Source organism: Sceloporus occidentalis, unplaced genomic scaffold (genome assembly GCF_023333645.1).
Source record: "Sceloporus occidentalis isolate IW3139 unplaced genomic scaffold, rSceOcc1.0.p SCAF_45, whole genome shotgun sequence".
NCBI lineage: Eukaryota > Metazoa > Chordata > Lepidosauria > Squamata > Phrynosomatidae > Sceloporus > Sceloporus occidentalis.
The window spans coordinates 2,285,972-2,312,483 of record NW_028317025.1 but is presented as its reverse complement, the minus strand read 5'-3'; the positions used below and the strand labels follow the sequence as shown (position 1 = coordinate 2,312,483).

The 26,512-nt window shown below is 38.9% G+C and overlaps 1 protein-coding gene across 1 annotated transcript; it reads left to right on the top strand.

Moving 5' to 3' along the window:
* Positions 1-1,661: 1,661 nt before the first annotated feature.
* LOC149289454 (calcium/calmodulin-dependent protein kinase type IV-like) lies at positions 1,662-25,207 on the top strand. The gene is made up of 14 exons (XM_089490525.1): positions 1,662-1,759; positions 2,827-2,905; positions 3,990-4,052; positions 5,063-5,145; positions 6,547-6,619; positions 7,077-7,167; positions 7,832-7,906; positions 11,508-11,583; positions 12,169-12,295; positions 12,402-12,554; positions 12,713-12,795; positions 22,926-23,001; positions 23,954-24,029; positions 25,197-25,207. The coding sequence occupies exons 1-14, from the start codon at positions 1,662-1,664 to the stop codon at positions 25,205-25,207; spliced, it is 1,164 nt and encodes a 387-aa protein (XP_089346651.1).
* Positions 25,208-26,512: the final 1,305 nt, after the last annotated feature.

Sequence of the window (26,512 nt, the reverse complement as noted above, 5' to 3'; positions counted from 1 at the left end):
GGAAGTATGAAGGAAAAAGGGAGGCAAAAGAAAAAGGGGGAAAAAAAGAGAAAAGGTAGAGGGAATAAAGATAAGAGAAAGGAAAATAAACAAAACCGAGATTAAAAGAGGCATGACTGTATTGTATGTGTTTTTTGTTTTTGTTCGTATGACATATAGAAATTGGAAATGAAAAGATATTATGGGGATATACGGACCTTTATTTTTGTGATGTATAAATGTTTGTATATGTTTTTTTGGTATGTGTATTTTAAAAAAAAAAAAAAAGATGAGTGCATTATAATACTCTTTTATTGGACTAACACTCAATTTTAAGGACAAGCTTTCGAGTCTATAAACTCCGTTTGTCAAGTCAAAAGCAATAAGACACTTTGGTGTCTGTGGTTAAAGTTGCTTTTGACTTGACAAAGGGAGGTTTATAGTCTCGAAAGCTTGTCCTTAAAATGGAGTGTTAGTCTAGTAAAGAGGTAATAACTTTTTTTGCAATAATAATTTTTTAGGTTCATACAGCTACATATAGTTTATCTGTGTTCATTTTGTATTTTATGAAATAATCTACCATTGCTAGAACCAAAAAGATTTCAATTAGAGTTTTGTATTTTTTATTTTACTGGAATGATATAATATTATTTTAAAATTGCCCTTTATTATGCATTTTCAATTAGATAAGCGGTTTGAGTAACACATTGGGCTTCAGCCTCCTTAGCCCCTGTCCTCTGTAGGTGACTGTCCTATTTGTGAAATAGTTGCATCGGTAGTGCTTTTTACACAAGGTCACGGACAAAATGAATAAAGCATCATTGCTGTGTGATAGACAAGCATTTCCACTTATAGACACCAGATGGAGCACCAAAACTCATTTAGAGATCATTTAATTGTTATGGCAATAGGAGGAGCAGCTAGGGTGTGTTGGGCTGGAGATATGTTCATATGTAGAAGCGCTTTGGAGTGTGATGAAAATGATAGCATCTCTGGGGGAATCAGTGGCATCAAAATGACTGATTATTGACAGCAGTGAAAGAAACACTGGCATGAATTGAACTGGTGTCCCTGCGCCATCCCCTTTTGGTTTTATTTTCGATGAATTAAGAATAAAGGGGATTTATGTTGCTTTTGGATTTCTTGTGGCTGAATATAGCATTGAGAAGATATTAACTGCCTTCAGGTTCTGAAAGCTTGGTGACACGCAGGAGCCGGGAAGAAATAATAGCGGCTCTTCATCCAGTATAACACAGAAGGAGATTACATCATTGAAGCCTACTATTAAGTAATAGCAAGTAAGTGTCATGCAGTCGCAAAATATAGCTCATTTTACCAAAACACACCAAATTCAAAAACACATCGTGAAAAATAATACGGATGATACAACACAATAGGCTTTATGTGGGGAGAGGATGAAGTGGAGGTATAAGGCAATAGTTTCTAGGAAAAGAGCTCCTATGCTATATATTTATATCTGTGCTATAAATGCTGGGTTATGCAGAGAACTGTGAGGGTATGAGCTTTATAAAACATAGAAATGGATTCACTTTAATTAAGTTTCAGAGTTAAAACAAAAATGTACATTATGTCATTTCCTAAAATAAATCACTTTTTTTGCAATCCAGATGTTTTGTAGAATTGCTTGCCTTCATTATACAGCAGCTTAATAAATGAGAGAAATGCCAACATACGAACCAGAAGACCCGTACTGGATTGATGGCTCTCGTCGTGAGACCAACTTGGAAAATTTCTACATACTGGGTCAGGAGCTTGGAAGGTAACACGCAACACATTTCTAAATATAATTAGAAAATAACTCGGTATTAACAAGAAAACATGCACGAAATGGCATCTGAGTGATCCCTCGTGGGTAAGGTGTGTCACCTAATACGTTCGTGATGAATATAGCAAGGTAACATTTCACCCTATTAACTATCCAGTGCCAGTTAGTTTCCCTGTAGGTTTAGTCTACCTTTTTAACCATGCTTTATGGATGGCTAACTTAGCTCTTCTTGTATGAGAGACTCACCACAGTTGGATGTTTAGGTGGCGTGAAATATGACCAAAAATATTTGTTCAAAATAAATTTTTGTGGTGTCCATCATTACAAATGACTATTATGGTTGACGGGTTAAACGACTACTAATATCACAAATATAAAATCTTTATATACCTTTTTCTGTGCCAGAGGGCTATTTGTTCTTAGAAGTATACATTCATTATGGAAAGTACCTGGTATTTCAGAAAAAATGCTCAAGGGAGATCAGTTAGCATGCCTGCCAAACCTCTGGGGATTTCCTGCACATCTGCCACTAAATCTTTTACCAGTAAATCCTTAAAATAAATCATTGTGCGGCTGAACTGGATAACTCATTATCTTCAGGAAAATACTGTCTGTCCCTTTTAAAAGAGCACTTATCGGAACAGTGGATACATATATATGTAAAATTTCCCAGCCAGGCTGAAATCTATGAGCTACTTTAACTATTTTAATAGTAAGGACGGGACACATATATACATAGTCACATAAAATAAAACAAAAAGGTATGTGGTAGCTGTAACATTTTAGCACATCGAATTCAGGTAACTGCCAGGATAGTACAAAATCGAAAATACAAAGTATATGAAATCCAATATGGAAAGTTGGTGCCGTGAGTCATTATTGTCAACTTGCATTTGCACAGAAATTCAGCCTTACAAATAAGACTGTACGTCAGTAGTGAAAGTTGTCCTGCACATATGGATGTACAATGCATGTAAAGACCATACTTCTTCACCTGTACTCATTGACATTGCAAATCAGGGGAGGGCTGGCACTTCGTGTTTTAACTTTTTTTTTTACAGGGGAGCCACATCTGCAGTTTTTAAATGTGAAGAAAAAGGATCACAAAAGCCATACGCAGCCAAAATAATTAAAAAAACTGTGAGTATTATACACAACCAAAACCGAAAGAATTAAGTCTACGGCAGAGTGGTAAAATGGGGAAAATCAAGATAGCAACAAATGGGATGCTCTTGTTTATTGCTCCATAGCTACCTCTTTTCCCTAGATCTGTATGTCAGATTACATCAGGTGAGGCAGCAGTTACTCTTCCAGCTATAAACAAGCTATTATGTTAAGTGTAGCGCCATCATATTCCACAGATCTGTACAATAGGTAAGCAGGACATAACAAGTAGTATATAGCATAACAATTTGACTTACGGAGCTCAAACAAGCTTACAATCTAGAATCGTAACGTCTCGATATTGGAAGATGTTAACACCTGTGTGCCATAGTGGATTTTAAAAGACATTTATTCATAAAATCTAAATTGGCATAATCATTTACACATCCATTTCATAAGGAAACTTACATCACCACAAATGTATACATTGCAAAGTCTCAAACTACTTTTTTCTGTTACATCTCATATCAACCAAATGTCTTATGTACAGACAGTTTGGAAATGCTTCTACTGCATACCTCCCGACAGTCACAGTTCTATGTGACTGTCTTCATCACTGGGCCTACTTTTGTAAGCATGGGCTGGTTGGGGGGAATCCTCTGATCTTCCCAAACTGTCCTAGAGAGGCGAAAAGAGTCACTGCTGCCCCACTTTGTCTTTTGGGGTAAGACAGGTGAGGTGCCACTCATCCTGCCCTGCCTTCCTCCAGGGCTACTACCACCCATTTCTTGCTTATTACCAACACCACACCAACTCAGATGTCCTGTAATATTAAATTGACATATTCAATTAACATTGAATTTAAGAGTAGTTAATAATAAAGTTACTGGCATCTGTAGTTATCAGACTGCTAATGTGATGTCCCAATTGCTGATAGGAAGCTTCAGGGCAGCGATACCTGGATGGGACCAGAGTTCCCATGCTACCTTTTCCTAGTGAAGCAGCCTTGGGGCATACAATTCAGAGTATCATTATTACTTATTAAACACTTTTTTTTAACAATCTCATTATCTAGGATATATAATTGCAAGAAACAAATATGCCATTTTATTGCATTTAGATTGACAAGAAAATTGTAAGAACAGAAATTGGAGTATTACTGCGTCTATCACATCCAAACATCGTAAGTAAGAATGCATTAAAATAGATCAAGTAGCATTATTTCACCTAGTTTAGTTTATAGTATCCAATTCTACATAAAATTAGTTAATCTCATAATTAGATTGGAGATGCAGAATTGAAGATGTTTCCATAGGTTTGAGGTGCTGCCATTGCCCATCATTTTGCAGGTGTGCCCACCTTAGGTTACTGAACTTAGAATGCTACTGGGGGCACCTAAGGAACCAAACAGCCAACAGCAACTAGCTGATTACCAACCACTTTTTATGTGTATGCCTGAGCTTGATAAATAAAAAAAACCTCATAACTACATATTAAAAATAACAGGTAAGCTAAGATATCACTCATTTTTAAGGTCAACTGGAGTGTACGGGATCACAAGTACTAGCAGCCATTACACATATGTTTTCACCCCACATATCAAAATAGAAAAAACTAACGCTCTCATTAGAGGAAGAGACTTGTCTACTTAAATAAGGATCACCAACAAATAGACAAGACTAGGAATACCTATGTAACCACACAATACTTCAAGGCCTACAAATATCTAATTGAATGATAAACTCATTGGGGTTGCCTTTATAATGCATAGTAAATGCAATGAGCTGGCACTGAAGCACTCCAGAAAACTGACTTGCAAAATTCCACTTTAGTGAGGAAACCCCATTGCCCGTAAAGCCCATATAAAGCCAACTAGTTATTTTATAAAGAGAATAAATATACCCAATTTTTATGGCCACTAGAACACCAACAACTTATATTGTGAACACAAAGATAACAGCATGTGACTTCTCCCTGCAAATGATAGTGCAGACCCTCAGAGTGTCCGCAATAGTCATGATTATCTGGCACAACTTTTGTTAAAATCAGTAGTCATTTAATGAAATGCAGTTCCTATTTTAAGTTAAAAAAAATAAAATAAAAAAACTTGGAGACAACTCTCAATGCTTTCAAGGACAGTGTCTTCAGACACTGAATGCCATTTAACTATGCCATTCTGTATATCTGTTTTAGATTAAGCTGAAGGATATATTTGAGACGCCATCGAAGATTGCATTAATTCTTGAACTAGTGACAGGAGGGGAATTATTTGACAGGTAAATAACCAATCACTTTCAAGACATTAAATCATAATGCTGTGCTGCCAACTCCAGACTAGCCTGAGTCACTCAGTAAAGACATGTGCCGGATCCTGATACATATAAGAATTTTATGACGGCGCATAAAGAAGGGAAAAAAATTATATCTCTAATGAAAAGGGGAAGTTTATTTCTTTGTGACACATTTATGAATTTATATTAGCATGTCGTAGATGTAGCATTGACAGAGCACCCATTGACTTGGGGTGTTTATGGAAAAATATATACTGCAATGCTGCATTACTGCAATGCCTCATCTATAATTGTTCCTATAAAAATGGGTTTGTCTATTCACCCTAAACATAGATCCAAACAAAAGTAATATTTAATGCTACTATTTAGGAAGCTTTGTCAAACTATGCCTGTGGCATAAAGTAGCATTTCTCGCCATTTGTCAACAGGAAATGAACACATTTTTTCAGAAATTGTATTTTAACGGGGTGATGGATGTTGCAGAACACCTAATAAAACTGTACCAGTGTAAATTTGGCAAATTAAAGCACAATATTGATTCTTCTCTTTCCTTGGGTGCTTTGACCAATTATTGTTATGAAGTCCTTCCAGACCCGACCTCTTCAAGTGACTCCACTCGTAAACTTGTGGCTTGGAGGTCCTGCTGATGTCGGTGGGTGGTCCTTGTTGTGGGAAGTCCCACCAACATCAGTGGATGATCCCACTGACGTCACGGGACACACATAATTGTCGGAGGGGAAGTTGGTGGGGAGTGGGTTGTGCCCTAAAGCTGATAACAAGACCCAGTCTCTGGGCGAAACTCAGAGAGTTCCCAGGTGTGCTCACAACTATAGTCCAACTGTCTGACCAATAAAAGTGCTGGTGACCACTGTAGACAGATTGTTTTGTTCCACTTATTCATTTAATTCAATATTGTGTTAAGCAAATAAACCTCAACATATGTGTTTTTTGATTGTTTCTTCTTAACGGTTTTAACACATAAAAACAGCACATAAGCTTTGTACTATGCCAACAGCCTATCAACATCTGCTTTTATGGTACAAGACATGCCTGAAAAATTCTGAATAAAGAAAAACCTTAATTGAATTAGAATTCCGAGAATGGTTTTGCCATTCAGTAAGGCTGGGTAGGAGAAATGATCCTGGTGTATTGGTTGAAAAGTGCTGTTATCTTTATAGCAATCAATAGAATGATTGGACAATTTTATCAGCTGCTATGGATAAAGACAACTTTTAGACTTTTGCACCAAAATTACTTTTAAACATAACCCTCACTAATTTTAATGCTGCGTTTAGCTGTGAAATGATGAAAATGTATATTTGACTTCAAGTGGCTCTTTAATTGTATTGGTAATTGTGTGATCAGATTTCCTGTCTATGTCTTCAGGATAGTGGAGCGTGGATATTACAGTGAGCAGGATGCTGCCCTTGTTGTACAGCAGGTTCTTGAAGCAGTCGCTGTGAGTCTACAACAACATAAGTAACATAGTATATTACTACATTTACTTTTTGCCCATAGTAACCAAATTCTTCACTCCCAATCAAGTTATTGACACCACTATACAAGATATTGTACATCAAATTATATGCCTGACAAAGTATTCAAGCTTTAAGTAGGTATAGTTACAAGTGTGGCTACAGACAGGGCTTTGCCAAGACTTTTTATTTGATTTTCTGACCTATATGTAATTGTATAAGACATCTGGAGTAGAAATAATGCATTTTATTCACACAATTTCATTTAAAAATACATTTCCATCAGGTTATATAGGAATTATTGATATTTTTAGGCTTGTAGGACATTTTGACACAGTCATGACTAGAACTGGTCTTGAAAAGAAAAACATCTAATATTTTAGAAGCTAATTATTTGTTATTGGGATCAATGCCAAAGTAATTTTTTAAATAATTTTCCAGTATCTACATAGTAATGGAGTGGTTCATCGTGACCTGAAACCAGAGAATCTTCTGTATGCAGACATGAGTCCAGATTCCATTCTTAAAATTGGTAATGTACAGTGATCGCCCATGTGTGCCATCACATAATCACTGGCTACATGAGAACCCAGTCCAGTGGCTTAATGAATTTAAAAGGGCCTTTGCTATCCACATGTTGGTCAAAAGGCTCTGAATAACTAAAAGATTTCAAAAAATAATGCCCTGTGAGTTTTTAATATTATACATTCACCATTAAAATGCAACGTGGCTTGAATTCAGTGATTCAAGCCACTTGGGTAAGGTGACTTTTAGCAGGGCCATATTACTGCAAAAGCATGCCCCCCCCCCACAAAAACCCACCACTCCACAAGACTACCTTATTGACATTAGCCTACATAAAAAGCGTCCTACTTCTGTGGGCTGACGCCTATACAGTGTGAAAAGACACAAATAATGTAGGGAGTAGGGGTAAAAAAAATAACAGGGGGGCCTAGGTGGGCCTAGTTGCCTCTAGAACTTGCAGTGCATGTATTGACCACTAGACCGACAGCCTATTCACAAGAAAGCTGGCAACTATGCATGTGCCGTACCTAATTCAGGCACTGCATCTGTATATATCTATATACATACACACTGCAGATACATAGGAGCCCTCATTTCACAGAATAAAATAATGTGGCAAAAGGATGTCCACTTCTTAAACTGCATTGTAATTATTATTCTCATGGTTAAAGCTGACTTTGGATTGTCCAAAATTGTGGATGACCAGGAGGCCATGAAGACAATGTGTGGTACACCAGGATACTGTGGTGAGTAGCAATAACATACAATACATTATTGATAATTACATCTGTTTAATTGTGTGTGTTAACATTACTAACATACTTTTTTACCCATTAAATTACTACTGCCTCTGTCTTCATATTCATTCTATTTGAATTTGAGGCCCCTCAATTCTTTCCTTATTCTTGTTAACCTGTAAATTCCCAAAGTACCAGTCGCCAGAGGCATGTCAGCTGAGCGGAATCAGTGAGCTGTAGGAAAAGCCATTTCATGTACAAAAAAAAATATAAGGGCACATGGTTAGGACACCGGAAGTTACGATAGAATCATAACATCATTTATTCATGCTAGAACAGAAGCACAAAGTAAGAGCCAATTTGACTATTTAGCAGATGCATCAAGTTACCCAGAGCTATAAAATACCTCTCCTCTTCCCGGGCCGGTCTAGAAGTCTTCAAGCATGAACGGTTGGACAGGGCTATTTGCAGTGAGAATGTTTCAGTGCGCGTGTGTTTTAGTGCATACATTAGTAACTAGGAGGCAGGGGTAAGGGGCCACTCAGCTTAACCCCTTAACGTGTACGGGCTTGTGGTGCAATGCAACAATGACAAAGCCCGAACATGTAACAGCTGCATCGATCGGCGACTTTGCTGCATCCACGGACGCCTCACAAGTGAGGCTGACCATAGATCCGGGGAGGAAAGTCCTCCCCCACAAAAAAAAATGGCAACAGCCCACTAAAACAACTTATGATATCGAGGCATGTAGCAACACAACCGCCCTACCTCGATCGCCTTGTGATTGCTCCAAAAAAATACACACCTCACAAAAGTGGCCTTTCACCTCCCAAATAACCCAACCAGCCCATGCATGTAGGGTATCACTGCGCTCAGATGTTGGTGAACACATATTGGGGTGTTGTTTGACAGGGACATATACCAGGAGTGGTAAATTTATACCTGAAGTATAACGTGTGTGAAAAAAAATACAAAAAAGATTTACTACCAAAAAGTTTGACAAAGGCTGGTGGTAGAATTAGTGCATGGAAAGGGTTAAAATACCAGCATTTAAAATACGTTGGGGTGTCTTGTTTTTAAAAATATATGGTTTGATGGGGTAAATTCCATTGGCTGGCTTCAAAGATACCTGAAATAGCACAGGGGCAGAATGATCAGGTTTGGGGGGGAAATGGTTTTGAACTAGCAAAACGCTACTGGTACTTATTGCCCCATAACGTGCAAAAAAAACCCATAAAAACATTGGGTATTTCTAAACTCAGGACAAATAGTAGAATCTATTTAGCAGGTTTTTTCATTATTTTTTGGAGATGAGTAAAAGATTTTTTTTTTTTAAATGAGATAGGGTGATTGGCTTTGTTTACTGTTTTATTTATAAGGCTGTTGAACACTCTGGGTTTGGGCCAAGAGTTTTGGTGATAAGTTATTAGTTTGTTAATAATTGTCATGTTTAAAGCTAAATAATAGTCCATGGCCTGTTTTTTCCAAAACGTGTATTTGTATTTTTATTCAGAAAAGTATTTATTATAGTTTCTGTATCTCTTACAACCACATGTGTTCAGATACAATAAAAATTGTTCTAAACTTTGGTGGGTATTGGTTATAAAATAATACCCACACATTGAGGGCAGGGCCGGACTGGGACTGAAAAGCAGCCCTGGAAAAATTTGGAGACCAGCCCCATATAGTTTATCTCACGGTGAAGCTCTTATACCCACACGCACCCCTTATACACACCCGAGTCACACTATGTGCCATTCTTTTTATCTCATTATTTGTCACTCTGCATCCAGAAATGCCTTATACCCCTATATGCCACTCTGGCATATAGGGGGTTAAAAGGCATATCATGGGACAGAGTGGCATATAGGGGGGTATAAGGCATTTCTGGAGGCAGAGTGGAATAAAGGGGGTTAAAAGGCATATCATGGGGCACTCTGCCTCCAGAAAAGCCTTATACCCCCCTATATGCCACTCTGCCTCCCTGATATGCCTCAACCCTCCTATATGCCACTCTGTCCCATGATATGCCTTCTAACCCCCTATATGCCACTCTGCCATATAGGAGGTTAAAAGGCATATCATGGGACAGAGTGGCATATAGGGGGTATAAGGCATTTCTGGAGGCAGAGTGGCATATAGGGGGACACACTTACATACACACATGCCGATTTTTTTTGTTTTTAACAAATACAAAAAACATAATACAGTACAAAAAATACATTATTTTACTCACCTTCTACTTCTCTTGACTTCCTGGTAGCTGCACACTGTTCTCTATGCTGACAGGATGCCACTGACCTGACATCCGGTGCTGCAGCAGTCTGAGTGCGAGGGGGCGGAGCTTCCACCTCACGCTGCTCCCATCACTATGCAGCCATCAGACTGCTGGGAATGTAATCTAAACGGCCGATGCGTGCTGATGCCGCCGGCCGGAGCTACTTTAACACTTTTTTTTTATTTATATGGTAAGCTGGATCGGCTTGCCATATAAAGTAAGAAAAAAAGTATTGAAGCAGAGGCGGCCGGCGGCATCAGCACGCATCGGCCGTTCAGATTACATTCCCAGCAGTCTGATGGCCGCATAGTGATGGGAGCAGCGTGAGGGGTGAAAGGTCAGTGCGAGGGGGCGGAGCTTTCACCCCTCACACTGCTCCCATCACTAGACGGCCATCGCACACGGCTGCTGGGTGCTGATGCCGGCCGGCCGGCCGCATCAGCACCCAGCGGCCGCTTTGATTAGATTTCGGGCAGCCTGGGGGGCAATTGCCCCCCTGCCCAGCCCGCCCCTGGCACCGAGGGAGGCGTTCAATGCCATTTGCAGCCGCTCAGCGGCTGTCTTCATGGTTAGTCTGCCGGCCGCCCGGCCCACCGGGAAATTTCCCGGTATCCCGGTGGGCCAGTCCGGCCCTGATTGAGGGGAAACGAACCAGTAAATATACTTTTTGTGCCTGGGCTAGTTGCCAACTACCCATTGGGTTTAATGGAATCTGACTATTTCTTGTAGGGGTTCTTGGAAACGCTAGTCGCTGTGTGTGTGTGTGTAAGGTCTGAGTAAGCACCCGGATAAAGATAATTTTTGACATGGCCAACCGACACCCTTGGTTTTCTTTCCTAGCCCTTCGAAGTGGGTCAAAATACTACTAAGTAAAAAACACACACAAGATTTTATGCTCCAAAGGTTTCATTCAAGCTTTTTAGTGCCAGCTCTTCCTGTTGAGTGTAGGGCTCTCCCATGGTCATATCATTTTCAATTTGGCATACCATACACATATTGTTGAAGAACTAACACACCACACATATTTTATATTAACCCACCTCTGTGGGCTCTAGATCTTGATTGTCTGTCCAGTAATATAAATTAATCCTGTTTGTCCTACCTAGTCATCAATATGCTATTGCTTATTATAGTGTCAATTAATTCTCAGTTAACAATTTAACTTTGCTCTGCCTTGTGATCATTGAAATGTTGTTGATATAACCATTATTGTATATAATATCACACTAATTTACCTATGTGATGATTGCACTTCCTTTAATTTAACCTGTAATAAAGTTAATTTAAAAAAAGCTTTATGGATCTTAGAAAATATACTAACTGTACTTTCAGCCCCTGAAATTCTTTATGGTTCCCCTTACGGACCAGAGGTTGACTTGTGGTCTGTTGGTGTCATTGCATACATTCTGTAAGTACTTATATTCATTCAAATTTTCTGCAGAACATTATTATTGTTATCTTTTATTTATAGAGCGCCAACAAGTTACGCAATGCTTCATACAATACATTCAGTATATTAAAGGGGTATGACAAGACTAGAATTGACAGACTAAGACAAACCAATATATTATAGTGGAGAGAGCCCTGCTTGCAAGCTTACAATCTTGAGGACATATGTACGTTTAAATTGTGTGCTATTAGGATAAATTTGAGATAATATTGCCAATTTTGGGGTTATGTGTAAGTTAAGCAAAGTTGTAAAAATGATAGTGGATGAAAATATGTGATTTTTTTGTTCACTAAGAGGCTAGCAAAAATGAAAAATCTTATAAGACAAAACTTCATCTGTAATGCTTACATGGTGTTTAAGTTAAAAGTGAGCATAACCTGCACATGCTGGACTGCATTGCTATATTCATTTCAATGTCCCATGCATAGTATCTGTCAATAAATTAGTATGTAAAGCTTTCTAAAAATTGTATCTCTATATTGTCATACCAGAGCAGTAGTAATATCGCTAACTGAACTAATGGAAAAAATCTACTTTTAATAGACTCTGCGGCTTTGAGCCATTCTTTGATCCGAGAGGTGATCAGTACATGTACAGCAAGATTCTAAACTGCGATTATGAGTTCATATCTCCGTGGTGGGATGAAATCTCCCTGAATGCCAAGGACTTGGTATGGAATCAAATTGTCATTTGTGTTTTGTGCAAACCTCTCTTGCTAGAGGCATGTTTATTTATAAATAAGTGTAATGTAATGTGTAAGTACCCTTCTACCACAGGTTCAGAAGCTGATTGTATTGGATCCCAAAAAAAGACTAACGGTCTCTCAAGCTCTGCAGCATCCATGGGTAACTGGAAAAGCAGCCAAGTTTTCCCATATGGATTGTACGCAAAAGAAACTCCTAGAATTTAATGCCAAACGCAAGCTGAAGGTGAGTGTTACTTCTACGTTTTATACATCCTTATAACACAATCATTGATTTCTGAAATACAAAACGTTACAGCCACAATATGCATCAATTGTTATCCATTTACATTGTAATGGTTGGTACTAAATGACAATTTTTCGGTTGTTGTGTTGACTCAATAGGCTGCCATGAAAGCTGTGGTAGCTTCAAGTCGCTTAGGAAACCATAATCACCATGAAAATTCAAGAAATGTACACATTCAAAGGTCAGAGAGTGCTGGACTGGAGGATGAAGGCTGTTTTTCAACAGAACACCAAAGCATCCTATCATCCAACTCTGAGCAAGCAGCTCCTCATAGTTCACATATGATTTGTAATAGTTCATGAGGCAGATCTATCAACCTCTACCAAAATGTCTATTTCTTTACCTTTGTATGTCATATAAGCTTAAGTGTAAGTAGGGAACTATTTCTGCAAGGAACTGTGGAAAATGTTTCTTGGGACCAAATATCAGGGATTTACTGTGAGGATTTTTAGATGTTTCTTTTTAGCAAGCTTTACCCAACAAATGTTATTGCATTTTAAAGCGCATTAAAACAAATGCAATCTGTATCCAAACTAAACACAACCTTAACAAAAGCAAAGGCTTGCAGTGGGTTATTATTGAAGCCTAGTGCGAACATATTGAATTGGACCAATGTATTAATTGCTAGGGTGATAAAACCATTTTTCAAATATTGCACCAGAATTACTCCTTATAAACAAACTTTTAACCCCTTAAGGACAATGGGCGGTCCCTAAACCCACTGAAAACATTGCATTTTGAGCCCGTACCATTAATTGGTTAAAACTCTTTTATGTTACCATTCCTCATATATATGTTTCTATTATGTTTTTTTTTATTATGCCACCCTTTATATGATATGGATCTGCAATAAGATATTGGCCTGGTGCTATTTTAATATTTTCAGTGTACATCCCCTGAGATAAAAGTAAACAGTTTACACATTTTTAACAATATTTTACAGTTAGGTTTACAAACAAGTTCATTCATTGCTTGTTTACTGTACATTAAAGTGTAGTGAGTATGTGGTAGAACACACGAACAATTACATTAAAAGCCTAATATAAACACAACCGTTCAATTATATTTGTCATTGGTACTGTATTGCTTTCACATGATAAGTATTTTTCAGAACCTGTAAACATTAACATCTACTAGATCAGACTACTTATACAGAGTGGCTGATTTTTGAGTTGTGTGAATATTTATTATTTTTGAAAAATAAAAAAATGAATTTCATGTTATATACATTTATATTAAAATGGGGAAAAAAACATTCAAAATGTATTAAGAAAAATCTCACAACTTTAAGCATCATAAATTGGCAAGAAAGGCTGAGGTGGCTCTGCATAATGATTATTTAATTCATTAAGATTACAGTCAAGAAATATATCCACTTTGAAGGTGCTGTTCCATTATGCTAGGGCATTGGGTCATAGATTATAGCAGCCTCCATGGAAGAAAGAGAAAGATATCTGTGCCATACCTTCTACATCCTACTACCAGACAGTGTGGAAACATCCAAAGTCCCCATTACCATGCCTTCCAACATTTTGCCATATCTCCTATACCCTCTTATTAGACACTATGGAAACATCTGAAGTGGCCATCACCATACCTCTCAACATTTCACCATATCTTATAAACCCTCCTACTAGGCACCATGCAGTCCCATTACCATACCACCCACCATAATGCATTTCCTACATTCTCATACTAGACATCATCAAAACATCTCCAGTGCCCATGGCTAGATCACCCAACATTTTGCCACATTGCCTACAAGACAGCATGGAAAAATTGGCAGTCACCATTATCTTACCTCCTAACATCTTGTCATTTCTCCTACACCATCCTACAAGACAATATGGAAACATCTGCAGTCTCTACTACCATATCTACCAACATTTTGCTAGCAGGACACTTTTGTTTAGGGTGTGTGGTTAGAGGCATGGGTAAAGGGAGGGGCTTAACTGAGACTTTTTTGTGACTTTGTGAACTACTCATAGGTAATTACGTACCTGAGTAGGGTATGTAGAAGAATCATGTATTTAAGTAAAAATTTAGTTTCTGCTGTTTTAGAACACTGTAGAACTTTGTGCCACACTTATACCATGCAAATATTCTGAGCCCCTGGATAAGATGGACATCAGTGGAAAAAAGGACACATGTATTTGGGTGACAATTGAAAGATATGCATTATGGTCTCGCGTAGGGCTCAAGTTTTATTTTTATTCCTTCTAAATTGATTGGTCTTCGATGTTCTATTTACTAAACTGTAAGCTAAAATGAGCAGGAAACATTCCCCCTATCTTCATTAATTATGCATTAAGAGCCAACTAAGCATTTATTGCAGGAGATGGCCACCAAGATTTACCCTTCACAATATAACATGTTGTCAGCACATGTACAATGCTATACACTAATTAAACACATGCAATGGTGTTTACTGTGACGGGACGACCTGTACCCCGACTGGGTACAATGGCCAAATTCTGCTTCCTTCGCGAGAATTTGCGGTTAACCCCTTCAGCACCGGATGAGACTAGCACTGGAGAGGCTTTCCACGAGATTTTGGAGTGTTTCTGTGGGAATTTTTGCCTATTCCTCCAGTTGAGCATTTATGAGGTCAGACACTGATGTTGGACTAGAAGGCCTGGGTCACAATCTCTTTTCCAGTTCATCCGAAAGGTCTTTGATGAGGCTGAGGTCAGGGCTCTGTGCGGGCCAGTCAAGTTCTTCCACACAAACTCATCCAACTATGTTTTTTTGGACCTTGCTTTGTGCACTGGGGCACAGTCCTGCTGGAATAGAAAAGGGCCTTCCCCAAACTGTTCCCACAAAGTTGAAGGTATAGCATTGTCTAAAATGTCTTGGTATGCTGTATGAGAACATACAACTCCCAAATAATTACAAGTAACAAGTAATGTTTGAATTGTACCACGTTGGCACAGTTACTAACAGTTCTGTTTAGCAACTGTCATAATTGTCATTATTACCATAGCCTCACAGCCACAGTAAAGTTTAAAAAAATAAATTATAACAACAATAAAAAATTTAAGCTATCCAACAGCTGTCACGCTCAACACATTAGAGGAGACCCTTGTGCAGGGAGAGAAAGCTCATCAGTCTTCACCCACCAACCGGTTCCCCCTCAGGTTGAGCCTTTTGGGTTCAGGCCGCCATTGAACTTTATGATGATCCTCCAAGACCATGGACAAACTCTAATGGTACACACGTACCTTTGAGACAAGCCATGGCCATGAAGCTGGAGTTCAGGGTAATTAGTATCAGAGTTCTGTTAAGGTAGCCAGAATTCAGGGTTCAGGGAGCAGAGATGAAGCCAGAGAACATAATAGTGGGGGTCAAGCTAGGTGAAACACAGGCATGCTGTATTTCCTCGATGTCAAGGCATTCAGCAACACAGAGATCTACAGCAGGGGCTCTATGTGGGGTATGTCGCACAGACGCCCGATCAGCAGCTGCAGCCTAGTTGGGAGATCACGATCTCCCTCTAGTCGGCTCAACATTAGGGAGCGTGAGGTCTGTCACTTCAGACCTCGCTTTAGTGCCCCCAAATAATTTTGGGATATGACGTCATCCCTGCGCTCTACAACAATAGCCGGCATGTAGTGAAGAGGGAGCAGTAAAGTGACCTTGCGCTCGCACCACAGGATGCAGAATGGAGGCAGAAGGATGAAAGATGGTGGAAGTGGAAAGAGATGGGGAGAAAGGGGTGTAAGGGCAGTGTATGTGTGTGTAAGAGCAGTATAGTTATTTGTTAGCTGGTGTGTAAGGTATGGTATATGTGTGTGTAAGGGCAGTCTACATGTATATGTGTGTAAGGGCAGTGTATATGTGTGTGTGTAAGGACAGTACATGTATATATGTGTGTGTGTGTAAGGGCAGTGTACATGTATATGTGCGTGTAAGGGCAGTATACATGTATATGTGTGTGTAAGGGCAGTGTATATGTGTGTGTAAGGGCAGTGTATATGTGTGTGTAAGGGCAGTGTATATGTGTGTTTAAAGGCAGCGTATGTGTGTGTGTGTAAAGGCAGTGTATGTGTATATGTGTGTTTATGGGCAGGTGTGTGTGTAAAGGCAGTGTGTAGGGGTCCTGGGAGGGAGGACTACTGCTCAACCAGCATCATGGTGGACACCTGGCTGGCTGAGAATCAGCCAGCATCATGTAAGTAGCATGTCTGACTGTGCCTCATGGGAATTAAATTCAATGTGTTGGTTATTTTTAATATGCATTAAAGAAAAGTGTCCCTCTTTCACATTTTGAAATGTTGGTAGGTATGTTATATATATGTATTTATAACCAAAAATGTCATCTTCTTTACTCTACTGTCATCAAATCGTTTTTCACCGATTTCACCTGACATTATGGTCATAAAGACCGACCGGAGAGCTAGCCACAATAGTCTATGCATAATTCCCTCCTAACTTCCTAAATCAACGGAACGACAGAAAGCGGTAGACGGGCGAATACAGATGTCACGTGACGGATGAGCTCGCATGTCCCGCCAATGGTAATCGTAATCGCAGCAAACACCCCCCCCCCCCTTCTTTTTGTCCAAACGGAATTTCGGCGGAGCTTGGGGAGTGTGCGCGGTGCCGCTATTGGGGTGGAGTTATCTCCTGTCAATCTGGCAGGCGTGCCTGAAGCTTGACCCGGAATTGGTGTGCTTCTGTCTTCGGACCAGGGAGAGAATTGTGAGTTAATCCTCTCGGTAGGCTGTGAGTCGCCGTGTTGGAGCCGACGACACCGAGCGGGGTTTTGGGGGGAATTTCACATCCTGCGAGCTCTGTTTCTATTTAAAAAGCAAAATTGAACAAACACACATACCCCCCTTTTTCGCTATTTTGTCTAAACAGGAAGTAGTCTGATAGGGACAACCTTTGGCGTCTCAGCCGTTGCGTTGGACTACAACTTCCACCCTGCTCTAGACGGGGGGGGGGGAGAGAGAAATAGAGTAGGTGTCTCGCTTAACCCTGTCGTGACCGGCGTGAATCACTTGTAGAGTTCTTACTTTCCTTTTGAGGCGTAGTTTACCTATTTTTGGTTGCCCGGCGTCATTCGTTGGCCTGAGTAACTTAACTGGAATCGAGTTTTGTTTATAAAAGTGGAAGTTACCAACTAACGTTGTGTTTTACATAATTTTGATACACTTGTAATAAAACATGCTTATGCCCTGGGAAAAAGTATTTAACTCGTCAATAAATACTTGTTTAAAGAAGTCACGTTATATTTCTCATTAAGGCAAATGCTTCAGCAATTGTTTCATGTTCAAGCTTCCTGAGCTCCGCTACTAACGTACAGCTTCTAGCATGGAGCTAACACTTGCGTTTTCCCTGGAAGCACCTATGGAAATTGTACATTATGTGATTGTATTGATCACAGTTAGATGCATTTGTGTGTGTGTGTGCGTATATGTATGTATGTATATATATATATATTTTTTTTTTTATTATTTTTTAAATATAGTGCTCTTTTCTTTTGAAAAGCAAAATTCTGGATTTTGCATATCTTTTTCAGGCCACTGTGTATTAGCCATTCTGGCTCTGTTACCTTAGCCCAAACTACTAGACAAACCCCCCCCCCGTTGTTTATCATGCTGCCGGTAGGTAAACAATAGATTGTCTCAGCCTCAATCACCCAGAGGTGCCATCTCCGTCGTGAAAGTCTATGAAATAAGTACTTCATTAGCATTGCCAAAAAAGAATCGTCTCTGCGTGATGGATATAATGATATAAAGCCAGGTTTTTGTCCGTGTAAACATTCATTTTGATGGCAGATAAGAACCTTTTGACCCATCTGATCTGACCATATTTTTAAGTGTTGTCTTAGATTTAGGATAGCCTTATGCCTATTCCATGCATGTTTATATACCCTGGCTGTACTAACCTCTACTGCTTACTTGAAGCCAGAAGTATAGTTTCTGTGAGTTGTAAGTGAACAACAAATTGCCTCCTTACTTTTTCTGGGCATACAGTCTATTTCTACAATTTTATCTTTGCCATTAAGGTCTACGATAAAATTTGCAATAACTGATCGTATCAATTTACAGCAGCGTTCGCCATCAAAACCCAAAGCTTTTTTTGTATAGCAAATAATGAGTTATACCGGCATTCACAAAATCACGAGTCTGTAGATCTGGAAAAGCCCTGGTCGTTCGCTTACTTCTAGATCTTAAAGTATATTTTGTAGTCTCCAAGTATTCCTCATAAAGTAATGCAGTAGGTAAGTTCCCATAGCCAACACAGAGCTAACTGTAAGTACTTTTTGAATTTTATATTTGTAAAATAATTATTGCAGTTTAAATGGAAAGTAGAAAGTGATCTCAAAAATTCTACAGATTGTTGAGGGGTAGGTCGTTAGATGGAGCCCGACACACTCGTGACAATATGCACTGCATTTGGCATTGCTCTCCGTAAAATGAAACCACTTTATACCGTGATCCTATTGATCATGTGAAGAGAGCCTTGAAACTTGCACTATTTAGCATAGTTGAGAATTCAATATAAAAACTGATATTTTCGAGGGATGCTATAAAAATGTTTCCTGGGACTTCTCATTGTAGCAATGCAAAGTTATAGGAAAGAGTTGTGCACAGAGAACAAGTGAGCTGAGCAGAAACTTTATAGAGTGCATGAGCCTTTACGGATCCCTCTTTTGTCGAGGACCAAGAATAGGTTAAGAGGGTTGTAGATTAGGTTTTTTTAAAAACAATAATTGTGCTCCGGTTAGCAGTAAACTTTTTTTTTTTCCCTGTAATGGCCTTCCTTTAAGATTAACCAAATACATGTGTCCCCCTACTCCCTTGTTTTTTTTTTTAAACGCCTCTTCAAGACAGGTATTGTACAATATGCTTTGTGCATGTCGACAACCAAATACAGAAGATCAATGTCAATGGCACAAAAAGCTGCAGTGTATATTTTTCACGAGCATAGTAAATTATTACATGCTTTAAAAAATTAGTTTATTACTTACTTACATAATCACTATTTGTTTATTGTATATTATAGGATAAATATGAAAGCAAAAATTGAAGCCAGGTGAAAAATCTGCCTATGAAGCCAAACCATGAGCTCTCCAGATTACGTCCTCTGCAAATGGAAGAGACGCTTCTGGCCTGCAAAGGTGGGCAACGCACTTATGTGACCCATTTATGGTATGAGTAACCTTGAGTGTTGTACCATTTATTTTTGGGGATCAGGCTGAGTAAGAAAGACCTTTGCAACTTTTATTGAAGCCAGTTGGGTTAGCAAGGAGACGGGGCAGAGAAAGGTCTCTGGGGAAAAAATGCTGTCTGGTACTTTGTATTACATACTTCCTGTGCTGTGACACACTCTCTCTCACGCGGGTCACTTTCTTTAAGATCCAAAAGTTTAGTGGATTATTTTATAATTTAGAAAAATGGTAGATTTTGGGTGTAATTTGCTGTCTATTTACTTGTATAATGGAAGTCACAGTTAAAAAAAAATATATATCTATCTTTAAAAATTCTCCCAAACACTTTATTAAAAAATATATGCCTTTCATTTGTTTCTCACCATGACCTTATATATTGATCATTTTACACTGTACTGTATGAGGAATACACAAGCTCCAAACATTTAAACGGTTGAATCCTATATCATACCCCTGTCTGACACATAGTTGGCACTGTCCTGAGATTTTCCCAGGACCATACTTATCCAACATGCAGACTGGCCTCCAAATCCTCATTCCGCGTTTGTGTCATATGTAAGACTCCCTATTTCTACTGTGTGTTATTACCATATTAATTAAGTGTTTTCTGTTAATTCTGCCTTCTGAACCAACTGGTAAATTGGTGGCAATACATTAGCAGTTAAGCAATTTTGAAGGAACATTATTGTATTGATGGATTAATCACCTCCCTGCAAACTGTAGTCTCAGTTTTTGCCCTTGATTCAGTAGGATTTCCCAGGTCGCTGGTCGTCCAAACTTCCAAAAAAAGGTTCAGCTTGTTTCTACTAAATGTTCAAATGGGGGAGAACATAGAAATGGTTATTGCTATACTGGTTCCAGAGAATATACCATTTAATACATTTTAGGGGCCAATAAGTGGCAGGAAATTACGCATGTACACATCATCTGCATGACTAATACCGGGGAAAGGAGCATATGCATATGGAGGCTTTCTGCGTTTGCATGGGGGGACACCAGGTAAACCTAAAGGGACCATTCAGCAGTCATATGCATAAATATGATGGCTGGAATATTGTTTTAACAGGAATGTGGAGGGTAGGAAGACCAGGTATGTAGGCTCCCAGTAGAGGAAACCTTTTCACTGCCATAGGATACATGTTCCCTGTAGAAATTCTCTAAATCAAAGCACTTCTTTTAAGTCATGGTTTAGAAGTGCCCAGCAGAGTGTACATTTAGAAAAAGTATAGGAAAGAATCAAGCAAGGTTAGTTAGATCCACAAGGTACTTGCATTGATACCTCTATTGCTACCTTGAATTGGCCAAAGGACCACAAACGCTGTAGCAGTTTATTCTTAATATCTAAACGTTTTCGTGTGCCTGTTTAAAAAGTCACACTAAAATATGAAATCACCCAGGTCAACATTACAATAATGATCTGTAAATCGTGAGCTAACAGATCAGGGCCCTTTGCTTGCATTTTTTAAGAATCCTCAACTAATCTCCTTCTGGTTGTAATAATTATATCCACCAGTCATGGATAACAAAGTTGCTGCCAGCCTGGGTAATTTCCTCTGGGCAGTTATATATTATGTAGAATATTAAGGCTGTACAGCAATAAACAGACATTCCTTGACAGATTAAGGCCTCATCCCTTAAACCTAGGGAAGCGCAGCAAAAAATTAGGCATCTGATGGAACTCAGTCAGAAACTAATAGAAAGTTTGTCAGGTGCTCCAGTTCTCTGTGTGTACACAAATGGCTCGCCCTGAGATTGTTCAGCTGCACTCCCAGTAAATTTTTCCCTTGTGGCCGGTGGCTTGGTTTAAGAATAAATCTACACCTTGTGCGCAGAATGTTAGTAGGTACACTACATGGCGAAAGTGAGATTGAAGTGATCAGTCCTTTAAAAGCAGTACCTGGAATTTCATGTGGCCTATGTATAGCAGAAGGGATTCATGGTACACGATGTAGATTGAATTATACTATAACAGTCATGGCGTAAGACACAAATTGAAGAGAGGTCCTGTTTTTTGGACAATAACATTTTCTTTATGGTTTCTACTAGTTACACAAGCATCAATTTTGGAAACGGTGAATCAAGTATTTGTCGGAATACAGTGTACAGCCCTATCTTTTTTAGATAAATTGATTTTCACCCTCATTCTCATTTGGTGCCAAGTTATGGATTTCTCAGTGTTTTGGTTATCACTCTAAATATGTGAACCACTTTTGAGTGAGTATACTCAAGGCTGTAACAGTGAATAAAAGGAATAGGTGGTTTCCCTTAATCCGTTTATGCCCATTTCAGTCGTTGCCTAAAAACTATTGTTTTAGACATAATTGAATAAGTGAAAAGTTACTATATAATTATTATAATAAATCACTTAGACAGAAAATTAATGAGCTCTTTAGAATGTTAAGCAAATAAACCTTATTAGATCTGTCATTTGTTATTTGTCCTGAAGGTTTAATCACATGAAAAAACAACAGAGAATCTTTAACTCCTTAAGGCCTAAGGCTGTTTGGAAAATGAAAAAGAAATAAACAAATTACGGTATATTTAAATATTAGTGCTGATTTTGGAAACATCTCATGCCTTGTATTTTAATTTATTTTGATACTTACAAGGCTAAATATGAAAGATGTTCATGACTATTCCCAGACTAGGTTCTGAGGACTGGGCCTTAATGGTGACTAGAAAAAAAAACAAAACTACTGAACAAAAGTATCTATTTTTGAAAACTAGACAAGACAGTGAATTTGACTCCACACCAGTGCATGTCCCAGACTGCTGTCCCTAGCCTCTGTAAATGAAGGCCAGGGTGTATCCAGTACATCTTAGCCATTGTATACCCTAAACACAATTAAACCTAAACAAAACATTTCTTAAATTTTTTTTTTATAAATATATTTGTAACCTTAAAACTATGCACTTACACTAAGAATTCCCTCTTTAACCCAGCTAAGTAATCACACTTATTACTTGATCAAAAAAGAAATTAACCCCTAAGTGTTAAGCAAAAAAAAAAAGTGCAGATGCACAAAGGCTGTCGATGAGGCTGGGGAAAAAATCCTGAATTTTACAAAATGTTTAACACACAGTTACTGTGAGCACTATAATGGCAGTTCCCTCTCTCTGTCTGGAGTTAGACCGGGAGAGACAGAGGAGATTGTCAACATTGCCCTTGTCAACGAGCAAGTAATTGGCTTTAGCAGCAACCCCTTGGTTGGTAATTACATTTTCTGTGCTGGACACCTCAGATGAGGTTTGCTTTGATTTTCTTACCCGGACTACCTGCAAGCAGCCAAACATCCAGATTTGATGTGTGGCGTAGAAGCCGACGGCCCCTTTAGTCAACCATTGGGTAAGCAACCTGGATCATAAAGAAAATTACTAGTTTTAGACACAGAGATTGTAGAAGGATATATACAATTTTAACACCCCAGAGTACTTTCTAAGAGATGCCTGATAAATAATTCTGAAGCATAATTATCTTGTGCTTAGTATTGCTAGCATACTCAAGTTTTGATATCTCCTTAGGAATAAATTAATAAATTCAGGGGTTGATTTTGGAACTGAAGAGGTTATGCACAACCTATAATTCCTTATTGGGCATAATAACCCATTAACAGAGCAAAGCAGTCTGTTCATAGCTCTATGTATAATGCTGAAACAGCTTTGTATTAGAAAACCTGTAGAAAGGAATGATTCAGCTAGTTTATGCAATATAGTTAACAGCCTTTTATTATTATTATTATTATTATCCTTTATTTATATAGCGCCAACAGTTTACGCAGCGCTTAATACAATACATAAATTCAAGGGATATGACAAGACAAGAATTGACAGACTAAGACAAACCGATACATTTGGTGGAGAGAGCCCTGCTCGCAAGCTTACAATCTAGAGAGTCATTTAGATAACGTAACTGTGTTTATTTAGATGATGGTCCATTTTGGCAAAGGTGGACTTCATCTCTCTTTAGATCATCAAGGGGAGTATGTTGCTAAAATCAAGGTTAGGAGCTAGGTAAATTTGGACAAATGTTTTTGACTTTTTTTTCTTTTTTTCTTTTTTTCTTTTTTTAATTTTAAACGTGGGCCTTTTTATGGTGGTTTCCCTTTTTAGATGACCATTTAATCATAAATTCAGTTACTGAATTTTCTTTCTGATTTAGGTTTTATTGAAAGCTGCCTCGGTGGCTAAAGATGAATTGATGGACGTGGAGATTCTTTGTCTGGATGAACAGTTAAGTACATTTTACTTCAATGCGCGTGAATTGTTACAGAAGAATAGATTTTCATTTTCTACTAAATTCACATTGCACACATCCACTGAGGGATTTTGTCCCACTCCTTTTTGCAGATCCTCTCCAAGTCATTAAGATTTCGAGGGTGGGTTTTGGCAACTTGAACTTTCAGCTCCCTCCACAGATTTTCTATGGGATTATGGTCTGGAGACTGGCTAGGCCACTCCGGGACCTTAATGTGGTTCTTCTTGAGCCACTCCTTTGTTGCCTTAGCCATGTGTTTTGGGTCATTGTCATGCTGGAATACCCAACCATGACCCATTTTCAATGCCCTGGGTGAGGAAGAAGGTTCTCACCCAAGATTTGACGGTACATGGCCCCATCCATCGTCCATTTGATGCGGCGAAGTTGTCCTGTCCCCTTAGCAGAAAAATACCCCCAAAGCATAATGTTTCCACCTCCTTGTTTGACGGTGGGGATGGTGTTCTTGAGATCATAGGCAGCATATCTGGGGAGGCTCCTTACATGCCTGCCCAGTCCCTTATGTCTAAGTAATCCTGTGCTCATTTGGGGACACAGGGTGACTGAGAGCCCGTCTGTTCTGCCGGAACCAGACTCCCATTGTCTAGCCGGCTATGGGTGCTCTACAAGCCAGGAAACACTCGCTGCGTCTGACAGGGACCTATCTAAAAATTCATGGAACTGTGCAGTGGGTAGGAACCGCGGCGATGCCCGCCGACAATTGGAACGGTGTTGCTATAGATGCCCTTTGTCCACCACGCCGCACTTTTGTGTGCATTGCTGGGGATAAAACTGCATGGTGGCGCCGGGCTGTCTGGTGGTTGATGGGATTGTGTGTGTGTGTGTGTGTATATATATATATAATATATATATATGTTGTCTTCAATAAAGAGAGTTCTATTTTACCCCTACACTCTCGGCTAGTGCTTGGGGGAATATGAAGGGTTAATCCTTTGGGCAATTAAGCTTTCAGGGGCAAGGAAGATCTCTACGGTGGAGCTACTCGGTCTGAGTATGAGTCTCCGTCACATAGTGTATAGACCTTCATCAACTATCAAGCACTTCAGACGTTTTTTTTGTGTTTATGAACCTTCTGTTTTAAGTACAAATATCGGAATGTATTAATCTCAGATTTTGTTTTTTCCTGCAGGATACAAGTAAAGTTAAAGGACACAAAATTGTTGGAGAAAGCTGAAGTAGAAAACATTGCTGCCAAACTCGGTGAATTAATCATTAAAAACTTTTTTGGTTTGTGCTGCAAAACTGATCTGTCGGTGTACCTGCAGATGTTAATACACAGAGGACATTAACCCCTTCAGTCCCCTATGGACGTACCGGTACTTTCCAAAAAACGCATCCCAAGAATCCTTTATGGACGTACCAGTACGTCCTGCCCTTCTTGCAGCGGCAGGGACATATCCCTGCCACTGCACGGGAGATCAGGTCGTAGTTTGACAGCCTGGACTCCCCCCTGACAGCAGAAGCCAGCATCGCCGGCTTTCTGCTGTCTGATCTGATGTAACAGCTTCTGGCGTGAAAGCCGGATCGGGCATTCCCTTCCGCCAGTTCCGTCACTGCAGGACAGGATATCCCCTGCAGGGATATAACATATGCTGAGTAACTGCATAATAGATACCAAAAATGTTAAAATACATGTATTCCTGTTCATTAGATAAAATACTAGTTTTGCTATTCCATTCGTGTATTTTTTCTTTAAAATAGCCCCAAACTTTTAGGGTGCAGCCTTTTATTGGGTGCGGCCTCTATTTGAGCCAAAACAGTATATCTAAAAAATAACTAAGAGGCATAGTGTAAAACTGTATGTATCAAAGTTGAGAGAAATGTGGATGAAATAAACTCACAAAGGTCGCTAGTCAAACGTGGAGCAACGTGTATATGCTTTCATGAAATCACCAGGATCAGTGTAGTAAAATACAAGAGGTAAAAGAATAAATTATTCTTGGTGTACATTCACAGAAGAACAGCTGAGCAATCCCTTCAAAATCTACACCAACGAGGGAAACTGAGCTGTTAATTTGCAAAGATGTTGAATTTAGTTAACTATCACCGTAAACCACTTACATTGCGATGTTCCAAACAGAAAAGATCACAGAAAAATCTTATCTGTAGAAGAAGAATTCCGGTGTGTTGAAGGAAACCGCAATTAAAGAAGCTCTATCAACACCACCAACGTGTTTCATCTCTAGAGACTTCTTCAGTGGTTACAATTAAGGTCCAGAGGGTTTAAATAGAACGTGAAATACACCCTTTTATGGCTTTTGCTCAATAAATATAATACACCCTAAACCCATTTTTTGTCTCAATCTGAAATACAAAAAGCTATTAAAAAAGGTATTTGTATTTCCCAAACAATAAAAAATATTGTATTTGTTTAATCAAAACACTAATACTTTAATAGATACAATAATAAGATACAGAAACACCATAGGGTTATAGAGTATTCAA

Bases quoted from the DNA above. Each gene is read 5' to 3' on its own strand.
- LOC149289454 (XM_089490525.1), top strand. From the start codon at position 1,662: ATGCCAACATACGAACCAGAAGACCCGTACTGGATTGATGGCTCTCGT. The intron at 2,906-3,989 runs GTGAGTATTATA...TATTGCATTTAG, and splicing joins CCAAAATAATTAAAAAAACT to ATTGACAAGAAAATTGTAAG. The intron at 12,555-12,712 runs GTGAGTGTTACT...TTGACTCAATAG, and splicing joins ATGCCAAACGCAAGCTGAAG to GCTGCCATGAAAGCTGTGGT.